Raw genomic sequence first — 14,695 nt, forward strand, 5'->3', positions numbered from 1 at the left:
CCTTCTGATAAAAGTAAACAATACCTCCTATGAAGTATTCATGCCAAAAGAAAAACAAAAAGGAAACCGTGAATCTGATCGAGCCTCCTATTCTGCCAGCTTTATATGGCATATGGAAGATAAAGGAATATGTTAAACACCACGACAGAGGAACATGTTAAACACCACCATAAGGATGAAAACAGCAAATTCAGAATGTGGGAAACTCTCAGACAAAAGACCTGTTTTCCTCAATAAATAAATTACAAGAAAAAGAGAAACTTACAGATTAAAAAATAATTCAGAGACATCTCAACACATTACAATGTATGAACTTATCTGGGTCCCATTTCGAGAAACTGTAAATTAAAAAAAAAAAAAAATATATATATATATAAGGCATCTGGGGAAATGTAAATATTGATGGCATATTTAATGATGTTAAGGAACAACTAATTTTTAAAAAGGACAATGGTATTATATTTTTTAAAAAATCCTATCTTTTAGGGGTACATGTGAAAATACACATAAAATGATCTAACAAAGATTTGTTAAAAAGTAATCAGGTGATGGGAAAGGGGATCAATGAAACAAGACTAGCAAGGAATTGGTAATTGTTCAAGCCAGGTGACAGGACACAGGAGGATTCATTATACTATTCTCTCTACTTTTGTATGTTTCTATAAAAAAGATTTTAAAAGAGGCAAGAGAAGGGGAGAAAAAAATGAATTGCACTGTATGGACCTTACACGTAATCCTGATTCAACCAGACCATTAAAAAGATTTATAAGAGTATCCAGGTAATTTGAACACTAACTGTACCTTTCATGCTTACATAATTATTAACATTTTAGGTGTAATAATGGTATTTAAAACACCCTTACCTTTGAGACATATATGTTAAAATATTTATGGGGGAAAGTACATACTATCTGGGATTTGCCTCAAAACAAACCAGAGGATCAGAAGGGGAGAATTGCAGATGATGTAAAGGTAAGCCATGAGCTGGTAACTGTTGAAGCCAGATGATCGGTACTGGGGATTCCACATTTCAATCACTCTCCTTTGTATGTTTACATTTTCCATTATAAAACATTTTTTAAAAATTTTACCCATGGTGTCAGAAGTTCCTCCTCAGAGGAAATGGGAGCAACAATAAGGGCTTCTTGAGTGGGAGGAATGTTCTATTTCTTACATTAGTTTACTGGGTTCATCAATCTATACTTTATGATTTATGCACATTTCTGTATATATTATTCTGCAACCAAAATGTATTTTTTAAAAACCAAGAGATCTACTGTTCAGTGCAAGGGAAGACGCTATGGTAGAAGTGAAGGTACTACAGCAATCACAGAGAAAGCTGTTTTTCACCATAAAGGCAATGGCCCTAAGTAAGTGTCAGAATATAGCCTCAGTTTCCTCATCCACAACGGGGAATAGCAGCACCTGCATTAGCTGGCTGTTGTGAGCATTAAATGGGACGGAACCTATGAAGTGCTTACAACAGAACCAGCAAGGAATGAAGGTTGCCTTTGACTCTTACGTGAGAGGAGCATTCATGGCCTGCTTGATCCCTAAAATGCAGTGTAGGTACTAAATAGCACTCCTGGTTTTAATCAAAGTGCTCCCTATCAATAAATTACCCTCATACTGGGAGGGGGACAGATCCCCATTAGCCCGCCCCCAAGGCTCTAACAGAAAATTACTAATGAGACTGAACAAGAGGCATCAGAGCCTCACGCCCATCAGAGAAAACACTGAACACTTCCCCCGCAAGTACTCCGCTTGGAGGCGAAATCACTTAAGCAGATGGAAGTCGAAGCCCCACACCCACACCCAGGCATCTTCCCTCTCCCACTCCGCTCCACTCCACCCCACGCCCTCCAATAGAGACGCGCGGAGTAAAAGCCTCATATCGCCCCTCCTCCTTCCCCCAATCAGCGATCCCGCACCAGGTCGCAGCGCCCAATCACAGCGCTCCACATGCTAAGGGCAGCACTCCGCGCAAGCGCGTACGGGGGCGGCTTCCGAAAAGGTCCGCACCCAGAGGCCAGGTTCCAAAGGCTGCGCAGCGGTCTCGGCAGAGGCGGCGCTGCCACCTACTGCACGGTCTTCGGGATGCAGCCCCTGGCTCAGCGCTTGAATTCTCAGCACACACCTCTCAAACCAAACCCCAGAGTTAGGGAATACACGCAGTAATATCATATAGGCGCGAAAGTTTTAATTACATTTTGTTACACAGCAGAAACAAATATTGTCTCAAAGAGCCTCTATTTTTTTTTCCCGAGCAGTTTGAGTTTCAAAACCTTACCTCATACCCTTATCTTTTATATTGGGGTAGAATCAAGGGGCCTAGAAATTCATTCATTCCACCTATTTCTGCAGCACCTATTGTATGGTAGGGTATTAACTGAAGCAGGCATTATCATCATCCTAATTTATGGCTACAGGAACAAGGTTAAATGACAGTTTCTGAAAGCTGGCAGGGCTAGGGCTCACATCCAGATGTCTGCCCCCCAAGTGCAGACTTTTCACCACATCAAACGTGCAAGGATGGTACCACGCGTGCTGTAAGAATATAGGGTGAGGAAAAAATTCTGACTAGATAAGGATTCAGGATATACAGAGGGTATTCAAGGAGGGTAGTCTTCAGTAAATGGTAGCTGTTACTGCTTTTCCAAGTGTACTAATCTTAACAAAGACAGTTACCTACATTTGCTATTTATTTATTGCAGACTTCTTATACTCTATTACACTCATTCTTCGGCAAACAGCTTCTGCTTATTCAGGAATCTATGTACACCTTCCCATAAATTTGTCCCCTAATAACAAAGAGCTGACTATATCCTATACCAAGGCACCAAATACAATGGTCTTTTCTAATTTTCCCTGCATGCCTAGGAAAGTGTTAACAAGCGCTTTCCTGAAATTCTTCATTGTCTCCTCTGCACTTCCACAGCACTTTTCTTACAGTTCATGCATGGCATACCAGAACAAGCTCTGCAATATAATTAATGGAGTCCATGTTGGTTTCATCACTGGAACGGTTCCCAAAAGGAGTACTAATGGCCCCAGAGGGCAATTAGAAATATGGGGGTGTTTTCTGAATATCACAATGAATGCAAGGAGTACTGAATGAGCAGAAGACAGTAAAATTAGATAACCTGCAATGCACAGACTGTCCAACACATCAAAATATTGTCCCTGTTGGAAGCCAGAGTTTTTGGTATAGAAGGGATATAAATATGGCCTAGAGAAGGCAAGGAAGAGTTCTGTGGGGATGAACTGGAATTGGAGGTTTCAGCATGAACTCATTATTTGTAAAATATGTACAGGTAAGCTTATATGCATGAATGTACATATATGTTTACATGGCTATGTATACTTATTTTTCCTAGCTTTAGCCACTGAACAGGCCAAGAAACAAAAACTCCATAGTAGCAAGAGGACACCTAGTGCAGAAATCTTGGTTTCTAATACCATTCCTTACTAAAAGGAACCAGGACTCCTTGGAGAAACAGTTGATTCCAGGGCTCGAGCAGGAAATGTACAAGATGGAAAACTGGGAGTCAGGCTGAAAGGACTTCTACCGGCCAACACTGGAACAATGTGACCACCCAAATAATAAGGATGGTAATGAATCATTGAAAGAAAAACAGGAATCCACAAGACCATGCTGATAATAAACAGAGAAAGAAATGGAAGGGAACAGAAGGCTCTTACTCACATTAGAATATTGAGTACTAATTACAAATGTGGAGGTATTAACGAATTGGAAAACCATCATTTTGCAACCACCATAGTAAAGATTGATTCAGGCAAGAAGCTAAATGGATACTAAACTTAGGGGGAAACTTTTGATAAGCAGCAGGACACTGGCGTGATATTAAAGTGTCTCCCCACAGACTGCCCATTAGTCACAAGGGAGAAAAACAGTAACTCTCCAGGGGAAAAATCACACACACTTGACTGGGTGATCAAAGTTAACCTCACCAGTGAGGGGCAGATGGACATCAAGTGTCTCCAGACGAGAAGACATCCTTAGAAGGACACAACATTACTGACAATAATCTGGCCAGGGGACCCTTTCTTGAATCTAATTTTGAAAAAAATACAAGACAAATCCCAAAAGAAGAATATTCTATTAAAAAAAGGGACTGGCTTCTTAAAAAATGTCAGGTACTGTACACGAAAGCACTCAGCTTAACGGGCTATAACGTAATATAACAAACTCTCAGATGGTTAAAAGTGCGTACAGAATGAGAAAGCAAAAACAAAAGGGTCAAAATGATGACAACTGGTGAATCTGGGCAAAGTATAAAGATACTCTTTGTATTATTCTTACAAGTATTTGTAGTTTAAAATTATTTACAAATAAAAGGTTAAAATATTTGCCCCACAGACCATAGCATCTCTGACATGGCAGGCATTAACACGAATTAAAAAAAAAAAAATCAACCTGTTGATAATAGAACTAACTCCACCTTACATATAAACAAAGGCAAAGTTTTTTTGGGCGAAATCTGAGAATAAGCTGAATTTTCCATAGATGCAACTACCATGTAAACTGAAGATGGCACTTAGATTTGTTCAGAACTTTACCAAGAGTTGTTCACCATTTTGTGACTACAACTGTGTCCCACATGATAATGCCACTCCTGGTATTGGACTTTGCCAGTACACCACGTCTGTACCCATCTGCATTTCTATCTATTCACAGTGATTCTACATTTCAGTGCAACTATGTAGTTACTTACCTTTAGATTCTTCACAGCTCTGCTTTGGTTAGCCCCTGCCTACACAGCCATTCCAGGATGTACAAACCAATTTTGCTCTTTGCAGTAACATCATCAAGGGAGAAAATGATGAGTTCTCTGAAACCCCTCCCCACCCAAGCTAGCCATTACAGACAGCTACAAAAGAATGTCTCCCTCCTTCCTCACTTATTAGAAGAATCCATAAACACAGGGGGACTTCATTCTTTAACATGAGCCCAAAAAAGCAGAGAAAGAAATCTGTGGGAGAATATTAGATCAGCAATGGAATTGATCAAAAAATTACATCAGTCCCATAAAACTATCACCAATTGTCTGATTTTATCAATGTCCTCATAATGTTACATATAATGTACATTACATATATGAAGTATTTATATTTCTACAAAGCGCTCATAGGGTCAGTGACTTCTTTTAGAGATTTCATTATTTATTTTAGAGACAGAGACAGAACACGAGTGGGGAGAAGGGCAGGAAGGGAGGAGATAATATAAAGGAGACTCCATGCTGAGCACGGAGCTTGATGTGGTGCTTGATCTCACGACCCTGACACAATGACCTGAACTGAAATCAAGAGTTAGAGTCAACGCTTAACTAAGCCACCCAGGCACCCCTAAGACTTGTTATTTTAGAAAAGAAAGGCTACTATCTATGTAATACGACCTAGAGAACAAGGAAAAGGAAATATAATTAGGGGCCTACTGCCTGAGAAGATGTTATGCAACTATTTTCCCTAAATGGTTTGTATGAGATTATAACACTGCTTTCAATTCTATTACCTGGTAATAAAATAGAAAAGAGCCAGAAAGAACTCTAAAGACCACAAGTTAAGAAATGACAATAAAAAAGGATGAAAATATAAAATATATTTTTCTCTGCAGGTAATATAAAACAGAGACAACCTGCATGGTAACTAACTATATGACTAAACTGGACAAAAAACAAGAAAGAAAATTGTTTACATAACTTAGGGAGACTAATCAAGGCAAAAATGAAACAGAAATTTATAGGATAGCAAAAATGATTTTGCCACATGTAAAATAACAGTCTAATTCTTTTTAAGACTTAAAATATGCTTATGTGAATGGGATCATCATAGAAGCATCATTTCATAAATACATGATACGGACATGATGGTAAACATATAGAGTGACTGACATGACATATCTAACAGCCCAACAGGTACCTACCAAGGTGACAGTGTTCTTTTTCTCTTGCTTCCCATTTGTGGCTGTCCACATATGCTGCAGAAAGCAGGCCTCTTTCACCTGAGGAAAAAGTTAATTATTAACAGGTGCGGCTTCACAACAGGTTCAGTTTATATGTCTTATTAAACATAGCTTTGTCATATTTTCAATGAACTAGGTTATGTAAAGATTCTAGTATGATACTATAACCAATATCGCAGAGTTCATAATTCAGTTCATGACAACATGCATTCCACCTCTAACAAGTAGAAGATACAGAAAAACTGAATATTTCTATAATAATGTTACGGTAAGAATGCTGGTAATTTTGTTCCTATAACTTTAGGATTAGAAGCCATTTCTTGCTCCTAAATTATAGCCAAAGTGAGTCCTAGAACTCCTTAGAACCCAAATACTGGCTAAACTATTGGTTAACTCATTAATCAAATGCTTTATAATCATTAGTTAGTCCTAAAAACATTTCCATCTGACTTGGATCAGCATATTTATCCTTACTTCACATAAAGCAAAGAGTATCTTACCCAGTAACCAAGCATCCTACTAGTAAATAAGAGAAACCTAACAAGCCAGAGTTGAGGTAACTCACTAGATGGCATAACTGTATTCCCAGCACCTGGCACAATGACTGGCACATGGCAATGCTAGATTAACATGAGCTCAAGGAATGAATGAGAAAGAATGAGCCCCAACTTAAACAAAACTAGAACTTCTGTGTTTCAAAGGACACCATTAAGAAAATGAAAGGATAACTCATAGAATGGAGAAAATATTTGCAAATTACTTACCTGGTAAGGGACTTGTAACCAGAATATGTAAATGGCTCTTACAACTCAAAATTTAAAAAGGAAACCCACTGAAAAATGGGCAAAGGATTTGAACAGTCATTTCTTAAAAACAAAAACAAAAATGCCTACATAAACGGCCAACAAGTACATGGGAAGATGTTTAATATGATTTGCCGTTAGGGAAATGCAAAATACACTGAAATACCACTTGATACTCACTAGAATGACTATAATAAAAAAGATAATAACAGCTATTGGTAAGGAGGTAGAGAAACTGGAACCTTCATATATCGTAGGTGACAATGTAAAACAGCGCAGTCACTTTGGAAAAGTTTGGCAGTTCCTCAAAATGTTAATGATGTGGGAAACAAAGAAGAAAAATTATTAAATTTCCTTACTACCTACAGCCCATTGACAAGTCCTTCAAACAGGCACAGTGACATTCCCCAAGGACTCAAATGCCTTTATGTTGATAGTTTGCCAAGGGCAAAAGGCAATCTTAGCCCAACCCCCAGGCCCCTGTAAGTCTACTCTAACACAAAAAATTTCTTTTGGAAACTTCCTTTATCTCTACCCCTCAGGATACATGTTGGCAATCATCCCCCAAGTATATGAACCATTGATATACATCTGAAGGGTCTCAAGACTGAGTTTTTACTAAACAGTAATAAATGACCTTTCCTAACAATAGCTAGCCCCCTCAGGATCCTGGAAACCTTGTTTCCAAAATACCTGGGAGGCTTACACTATCTCTAACCCCCTCCCACCTTGACAGTATATAATGGACCTCTCCTCAAGACCTCAGTGCAGCTCTTTCTGCTCTCTGGTCCTGTCCCCATGCTTTAATAAAACCACCCTTTTGCACCAAAGACGTCTCAAGAATTATTTCTTGGCCTTCGGCTAGGAACCCTAACGTCTTTCCTACATCATTAACGTGGAGTTACCATGCAACCCAGCAATCTCACTCCTAGGTATATATCCAGGAGAAATGAAATCATGTATCCACACAAAAATTGGTATACAAATGGTCATAGCAATATTATTCGTAATAGCCCAAAAGTGAAAATAATGCAAATATCCAACAACTAATAAAAAGATAAACAAAATGTGATAAATTCTTACAACAGATTATTTGGCAATAAAAAGAAATGAAGTACTGATACAGGCTACAACATGGATGAACCTTGAAAACTTTATGTCAAGTGAAAAAGAAGCCAGGCACAAAAGGCCACTCCTTAATTACCTTAATTAAAGAGAGTTAACCTCCCTTACCGTAATTACAGGTCAAAACTTTACTAGAATAATATGCTAAATTTGAGCTCTAAAGCTTAAGCAATGATGCAGTAATATGAAAAAACTTCCAAGGACTGTCTCAAAGAGGAACTAAGATATTTTTAAAGAAATAATAACTATTAAAAAGTGCCTACACTTCAAGTGGATTATTTTAAAAAATTAGATGTTTGGCATAATACATTTTCATAGAAACATTCTTCATAGATTTTTTTCAAAGTACACATTTTTCATAGAAACGATGTTATAAATTGTTAGTTACATTCCTAGATCTGCTGAGAAGGATGAATAAAATCCAATGGCATTAACTGTGTAGCTGTACAACAAGTCAGGAGTGGGAGAACTGAGATTTGGTCTGAATTTTACCAGCCCGTAGAAAATTAGAGATCCTGCAGTTACAAATGAAGGAGCTGACCTTGGTGATAATTAAGGTTCCTGCATGTTCTTACATAGAACTAAAAGAATAAATTCAGCTAACCCATTCATAATTTACAGCAGCATTTCTATGCAAAATTTCTAAAACCAGGAAGGTGTCTCCTTTCTGTGGGAAACGAACAGCTCATCTCAATGTGAGCATGAGCAAAGGACTATTAAGCTATATACTTCAGGATCCCAGTGACTTATTCTCTATTATTATAATTTCTTACTTATTCTCTATTTCTTCTTCTAGCATATGTTTCTAGCATAAGAAATCACCCCTTCGTATTCTGCAGTCAGAAAAGACAATTATGGTCAATGTTCAAAGAGTTCCGAATTGGAAGACAAAAAAAGCAGGGAAAGAAATGGTGGGGAAAGACAGGAGTCCCAGAATGCCCTTTGTGTGCAGTTGTTCAAAGGGGATCACATGAAATGAAAACAAAAAACAAATGAGGACCAGTAAATCTACAAAAGGTAAGCCCAGCAACCCTTACGTACATGAATTTTTTAATGTTTGCTTTATAAGAAAGTAACCAGTAATCACTTTCCACCTCCACTGAGTATAGAACAAAAGGATATGGGTTTAAGGATGAAGAATTTAAATTTGGCAAATGGAAAATTTTCCTAGATAGAAACCAATGATAAATGTGGGAATGAGTGGCCAAGTCTGGTAGGCAGAATAATGACCCTCCAAAAGATGTCCATGTCTTAATCTCCAGAACCCGTGAATATGCTAGAGTACACAGCTAAAGGGGATTGAGGTTAAGATCACCCAATCAGCTGATGTTAAAATGAGGTGACTGCACTGGGTTATCCAGGTGAGCCTAATGCAATCACAAGGTCTTTAAAAGTGAAAAAGGGGGGAAGACAGGTCCTATTGATGAAGGATAATTGGAAGGCAAGCAGGCAGGGACAAGGGCTCCCCACCCTAAGAGGAAACCACCTTTAAAAGAATTTTACACCATCCCGGAAGGAGCCCTCCACCCTTTCCCATATGATAGGTAGGTGACAAAAATCTGATTGGATGACAGACGCAGGGAGGGTTAATCAGATTGAAACAGCCTGCCAACAAGCCCATAAAAACCCCTGGACTTAGAAACTCTGGTGGCAACCCCTTTGGGTCCCCTCCCTCCTTGGGAGCTTGTACTATCACTTTGTTATCACTCAATAAACCTTGCTTTGCTGCCTACCACTCTGTCTGGTCTATCTCTTCATTCTTCGAAGTAGCATGACCAAGAACTGTAGGCACCCACAGAGAAAAAAATCCTGCAACACTATGATGTGTGAAGGATGGAGTGATCTAAGGCCTTGACTTGCTCACGTTCAAGATGTTTGAAAAAGGGGAGCATCAGCCAAGGAATGAAAAGGGTCTCTTGAAGAGGGAAAAGACATGGAAACAGATTTTTCCCCTGGAGATTCCTGAAGGAAACCTGCCTTTTTCAACACCTTGTATTTAGCACAGCAAGACCCTATGGTGGACTTCTGACTTACAGAACTGTACAATAATACTTGTATTGTTTTAAAACACCTAATTTGTGGTGATTTGTTACAACAACAATAGGAAATTACTACACCTTAAGAAAAACATTCCATTTCTGTAAGCCTTTTAAAGCAAGATGTTTGTCTTTCTGATACTTTACAAATTATGTCATTTAAAAAATCTCTGCATTTCCGTATAGTATTCGGAAGGTCTGTATATATACATTAGAATCAAAGATTTCCTATGAAGCCAGACAGAATGTTAAATTGGGTGAACAATGGCAAAGTGGAAAATCTAAATCAGTTTCTTAAACTTTAATGTGTATGTGAACCTTGATAAAATGAAGGTTCTGATTCAGTAGGTCTTCAGTGGGGACAGAGACTCTGTATTTCTAACAATTTTCCATGGTGTTAATCCTCAGACCACATTGAAGTAGTAAGTGGATAAAATGATAACGGCCTCCCAGGTTTAGGTCTCTGAGCCTGATTAATCCCACCCTGCAAATGCCACCCAACGGTATATATAAACCTTTCTTGAACTTGGTTATCCTTCAGCCAGTTAGATTTGGGGACAATCATATTCTCTAAGATAAAACTGTCCACCATAAAAAGAAATATTTTCTCTATTTAATTCTAGAAAAAATACCTCTGAAGACCAGAATTTCAAAGTTTAGTGAAAAGTGATTGGCTCTATATACTTACTCACTTTATAGTTATTTTGGCCTTCAGACCAATGTCTCCAAACATGTTTTCCATCCAACGAAAAGCAGTATGATTGTCAACACAGATACGCTGTAGAGTCACAAAGTCTTAAGCTGGAATCCTTGCCTGGCTAATAAATGGTATGAAACACGGGCAAGTTGCACAGTCTCTGAGCCTCTTTCATCATATGTAAAATAGAGAAATACTGCCTACCTTGTATCATAGTTGAAACAAAGGCATGTTAAGTGCCTACTCAAATGTTCACTATGTAATAGATCCCAATAAATTTGCTTTCTCTACCCTCTTCATAAATTTAAATCACTTTTCTAGTTTGTACCAAGTACATTTTTCCCTCTCTTCTCCTGTAATGGCTCAAGATGTTATGCTGACTTAAAAGTCAATCACCTTATCTGCATTCTCAAATCCGGGATGGTTCATAATGCACTATCCCGAACACTTCTATTACTTGCCTTACAGCTTCCAGTTCCTGATGTGAAGACTCCTTTCTTCAATCGTCTAACCTAGTGCTTATTCAATAGAACCTAATGATGGAAATTTTCAACTCTGAGCTGTGCAACTGAAGCCACTAACTACATGGCTCTATTGAACACTCAAAATGTGGTTAGTGTGAGTAAAAAACCTGAATTTCTTGTAAACGTTTAACTAATTATAATAGCCACATGTAGCTAGTAACTACCACAATGTAACAATACAGGTATATCCAACTACAAGTTCACCAGTTTAAGGACAAAATGCCAACTGAAAATTTTCTCAATTCACCCTTATCTAATATCCATTCCCTTGTTAGAATAATTGCCTCAAACACTATGCAACCATGGCAGTCTCCCTGATACACAATTCAAGGTCTTGTGTAAATTGAAAAGCATTTACTAAGAGCCATAATTAAGCATACTAGCCGACCGGTACAGAAGCTAATTCTTACTGAGACGCCAAGTACTGTACATACCGCTTTACCTAATATGTGGCACTAAACATTTTCACCTGCTAGGTGAACCAGTTAATCCTCAGAAAACCCGGTGGCCAACAATGAGGTTTCCCACTGGTATTTAATAGATGTTCCTAAAGAACTGTGGACAACAGCATAAGCGCTGGTTTTTAATAGGAGCTAGAGGAGGTATGTTGGAAAGAGAAGATAACAGGCACTGGAAACATGAATTGTGATTACTGCATTTGAGTCATATAATCATACACCTATCAGGAGTTAGCTCGTATAAATGTCAACTTTTTCTCATGTCTTTGTCGGCAGATCCATTAAAAATGTTTTGAGTGAGGTACCGTTTACTCAAATATCCAAGTACAGCTGATCCTTGAAATAATACCACTTTGAACTGCATGGGTCCAGTTACACAGATTTTTTTTCAATAAATACAGTATAGTCCTCTAAATCTAATTTCCCTTAAAATTTTAATAACATTTTCTGTAGCTCACTATATTGTGAGAATACACTATACAATTGCATAAAACATAAAAAATAAGTGTTAATGGACTGTTTGTTGCGGGTAAGGTCAATAGTAGGCTTAAGTCTGGCGGGAGTTAACACAATTTTTCAACTGCCTGGGATCATGCCCCAACCTCTGAGTTGTTCAAGGGTCAACTACACTTTTGAAGTACCTATTGGCTCTACACGTGGAAAACTGTGGCATAGAAAGGTCACTCAAAAGTTGTGCCCCGGGTCATAAGATAATGAGAAATTAGTACTGAAATTCTTATACCAAGTGGAGACCAAAGGTCTCCAATTGTGAGGTGGTAAGGAGTAGGCTTAGTACGCCCCTCCAAAGACACTTAAGCAGGGAGGAAAACTTCCTAGCTCTGAAGTGGGCACATTTGGGCTCTTCACGGTCAGCAAAGAGACAACCACCCCAACACACAAACCCTGCAAATCAGATGGAAAAAACCTCATGTCATAACTTCATCTACTCTGCAACCTCTGGAGGGACAGGCATATTTTGTTTAAGGAGACGGTCAGAGGCCATACTTTCTGTGCTACCCAACGCTCCAAATAGTTTCTCTAGCAACTAGATCCCAGAAGCATTTCCTGTCCTCTTGAAAGCCCACAGCTCCCTTCACTTAAGGAAGAGTTCTCAGGTGCCTAAAGAAGTAGCCTCACAAAAGCAGAACAGCCACCAACCTGCCAGGGAGAGCGGAGGTAGAGGCACTTTCCGCGCCAGAAGAAACCAGCGCCTCACTATGGGAGCTGCCATCTTGGAGCATACCAAGAGGAAGAACGTCCGGGGATTGCGGGCAGAGGAAGGGGTGGGGTCACAGGCCGACGCTCCGCCCCCCTCCCCAGCTCGCGTAGTTGGTGTGGCCCCGGACAGCATGGCTGCTACAATTCGGCTACCGAAGCACGACCTGCTGCAGGCGTTGCGGAGTTCGGTGTATCCCGGGGTGGGAGGCTCAGGCTTCACGTGCTGCCGCTGCCCTCTCGGAGGTATCCGCGGCCTCTGGTCGTGGAGGAGGGGAGGAATGGGAAAGAAGGGAGGTTAATACCTCAGCAGGCATCGCTTGGGGGAAATAACAGTGTCTCAGTCACTCACTGGCCTGGAGCAGCCGAGCTTGCTCTTCCGTTCTCTGGTTGCGCGCGAGTGCCGCCCTGGCCCTGGGTGTCCTGGACACCCGTGTGACTGGGAACCAAAAGACAACCGGCTGGGGTCTCGACCTTGGGGCTGCAGTAGTCCCTCAGAAGAGGTGACGCTGTTGTCTGGAAATCCCTCTCCCCCTTGGGTGTGCTGTTCTGCGCAGTTGGGTAGCAGAGGTCTTCACTCTGAGTTTGGCGCCCCAGCTCTGCCGCAAATAGTCTGAAAGACCTTGCGCAGGTTTCTTCATTTGTAAAATTGTCCCTTAATAACTTTATGGAAATGATTAAATTTGAATATACTGGTGAGTGATAATAAAATACTTAACACTTGGTGTCAGGTATTACTCTATGCATTTTACGTAAACTGATTCCTTTTCTCTTCACAACCCCCAGTGGGAGACGTTCGCTTCTTTTCTCTATTTACAAAGGTGGAAACAGCAAGGTCAAGTAATTAGTCTAAGGTGAAAGGAAAGTGGTAGAGGAGGGATTTGCACTCAGGCAGCACAACAGTACAGCCCTGCTGTAAGCTTTTCTCTGGACTGCCTTCTCATAAATAAACAACAATTTTTATTGGTAACCTGTTAATTGCGGTACGGAGAGGTCTTTAATGATGATTCTTTGACCAGGCTCCTCTCCATGCACAGCCAAGAATCCGAAATGTTTCCCAAACTTACCTTTTCTACTAAACTGTGGTTGGTGATTTCTGATGTATCTTGAGGATACCCACAGTCCAGTTCTGAGAGGCCTTAACTCCTGATTTTACAAATGGTAGAACCGGGAATTCCAATGGTCACACTCCAGCGGTTTGCGCTACACTATGTGCTTCCACCTAGATTAACAGAAACTAGATCTACCAGTTTGACGTTTAAACAGTAACTTTTAGTTTTGTTTTTTGTTTTTTTATTCCCTTGTAATCCCATAACTAGATGGGCAATGTATATTTGTCTTTCATGTCCCAGATTCCTCTCAACCCATCTCCATACAGTTAATCACTAGCTCCTTTCACACACAAAAACAAAACTTGGTGAGAATTTGAATTCTCCAGTAGTTTAGAGATGTTTACTTTTCCCCAAGGTGACTTATTTGTTACTGTCCAGATGGATTATTTATATTAAGTGAAGATCAATTATTAGAAAAAGGCAATCAAGTTCTACTCATGTTTTTGCTAAGTATAAGATAATGAAAATTTTACTTTTTTCTTTGATTTTTAGCCAAAAGATACCTACTTACAGATAATATTGTGAAATTAAAAGAATTTCAGCATAAGAAGGTGTCTGTTGCGTATCATCTTCCTGGTTCCAAAGGTAATTGAATCTATTTTGTTAATTCTTTCATTGAAGTGTCATTCAGATTTTTCCTGTCTTTATCCCTGTTCCGTCTGCTTCAGTGACCTGATGTCTGAGAAAAAATTGACGTGGATTATTCCTAATTTCCTAGTCTACCCTTAAATGTACTTTTTGT

General features: G+C 39.4%; 2 protein-coding genes across 9 annotated transcripts in view; one reads left to right on the forward strand and one right to left on the reverse strand.

The window, feature by feature from the left end:
- The window catches only part of MRPS27 (mitochondrial ribosomal protein S27), an 88,097-nt gene extending 75,207 nt beyond the window's left edge, over positions 1–12,890 (reverse strand). Inside the window, exons 1-2 of one of the 2 annotated variants that reach the window (XM_026498816.4) lie at positions 12,785–12,890; positions 5,945–6,022 (exon numbers count right to left, since the gene is read on the reverse strand). In XM_026498816.4, coding sequence (XP_026354601.3) covers positions 5,945–6,022; positions 12,785–12,857 — 151 coding nt within the window. In that variant the 5' untranslated portion in view covers positions 12,858–12,890. Of the gene's footprint in view, positions 1–5,944; positions 6,023–12,784 lie in introns of those variants that run through there. The other variant, XM_057307440.1, reaches the window with a different exon arrangement.
- Positions 12,891–12,945: 55 nt separating this feature from the next.
- The window catches only part of PTCD2 (pentatricopeptide repeat domain 2), a 233,511-nt gene continuing 231,761 nt past the window's right edge, over positions 12,946–14,695 (forward strand). For 6 of the 7 annotated variants that reach the window (XR_008957623.1, XR_008957624.1, XR_008957625.1 and 3 more), the window contains exons 1-2: positions 12,948–13,087; positions 14,446–14,538. Coding sequence is in view for 3 of the 7 variants with exons in the window: in XM_026498817.4 (XP_026354602.2) it covers positions 12,976–13,087; positions 14,446–14,538 (205 nt within the window). In the remaining 4 variants the exon portion in view is untranslated. Of the gene's footprint in view, positions 13,088–14,445; positions 14,539–14,695 lie in introns of all 7 variants that reach the window. The other variant, XM_057307442.1, reaches the window with a different exon arrangement.

Source organism: Ursus arctos, unplaced genomic scaffold (genome assembly GCF_023065955.2).
Source record: "Ursus arctos isolate Adak ecotype North America unplaced genomic scaffold, UrsArc2.0 scaffold_5, whole genome shotgun sequence".
NCBI classification, from domain to species: Eukaryota; Metazoa; Chordata; class Mammalia; order Carnivora; family Ursidae; genus Ursus; species Ursus arctos.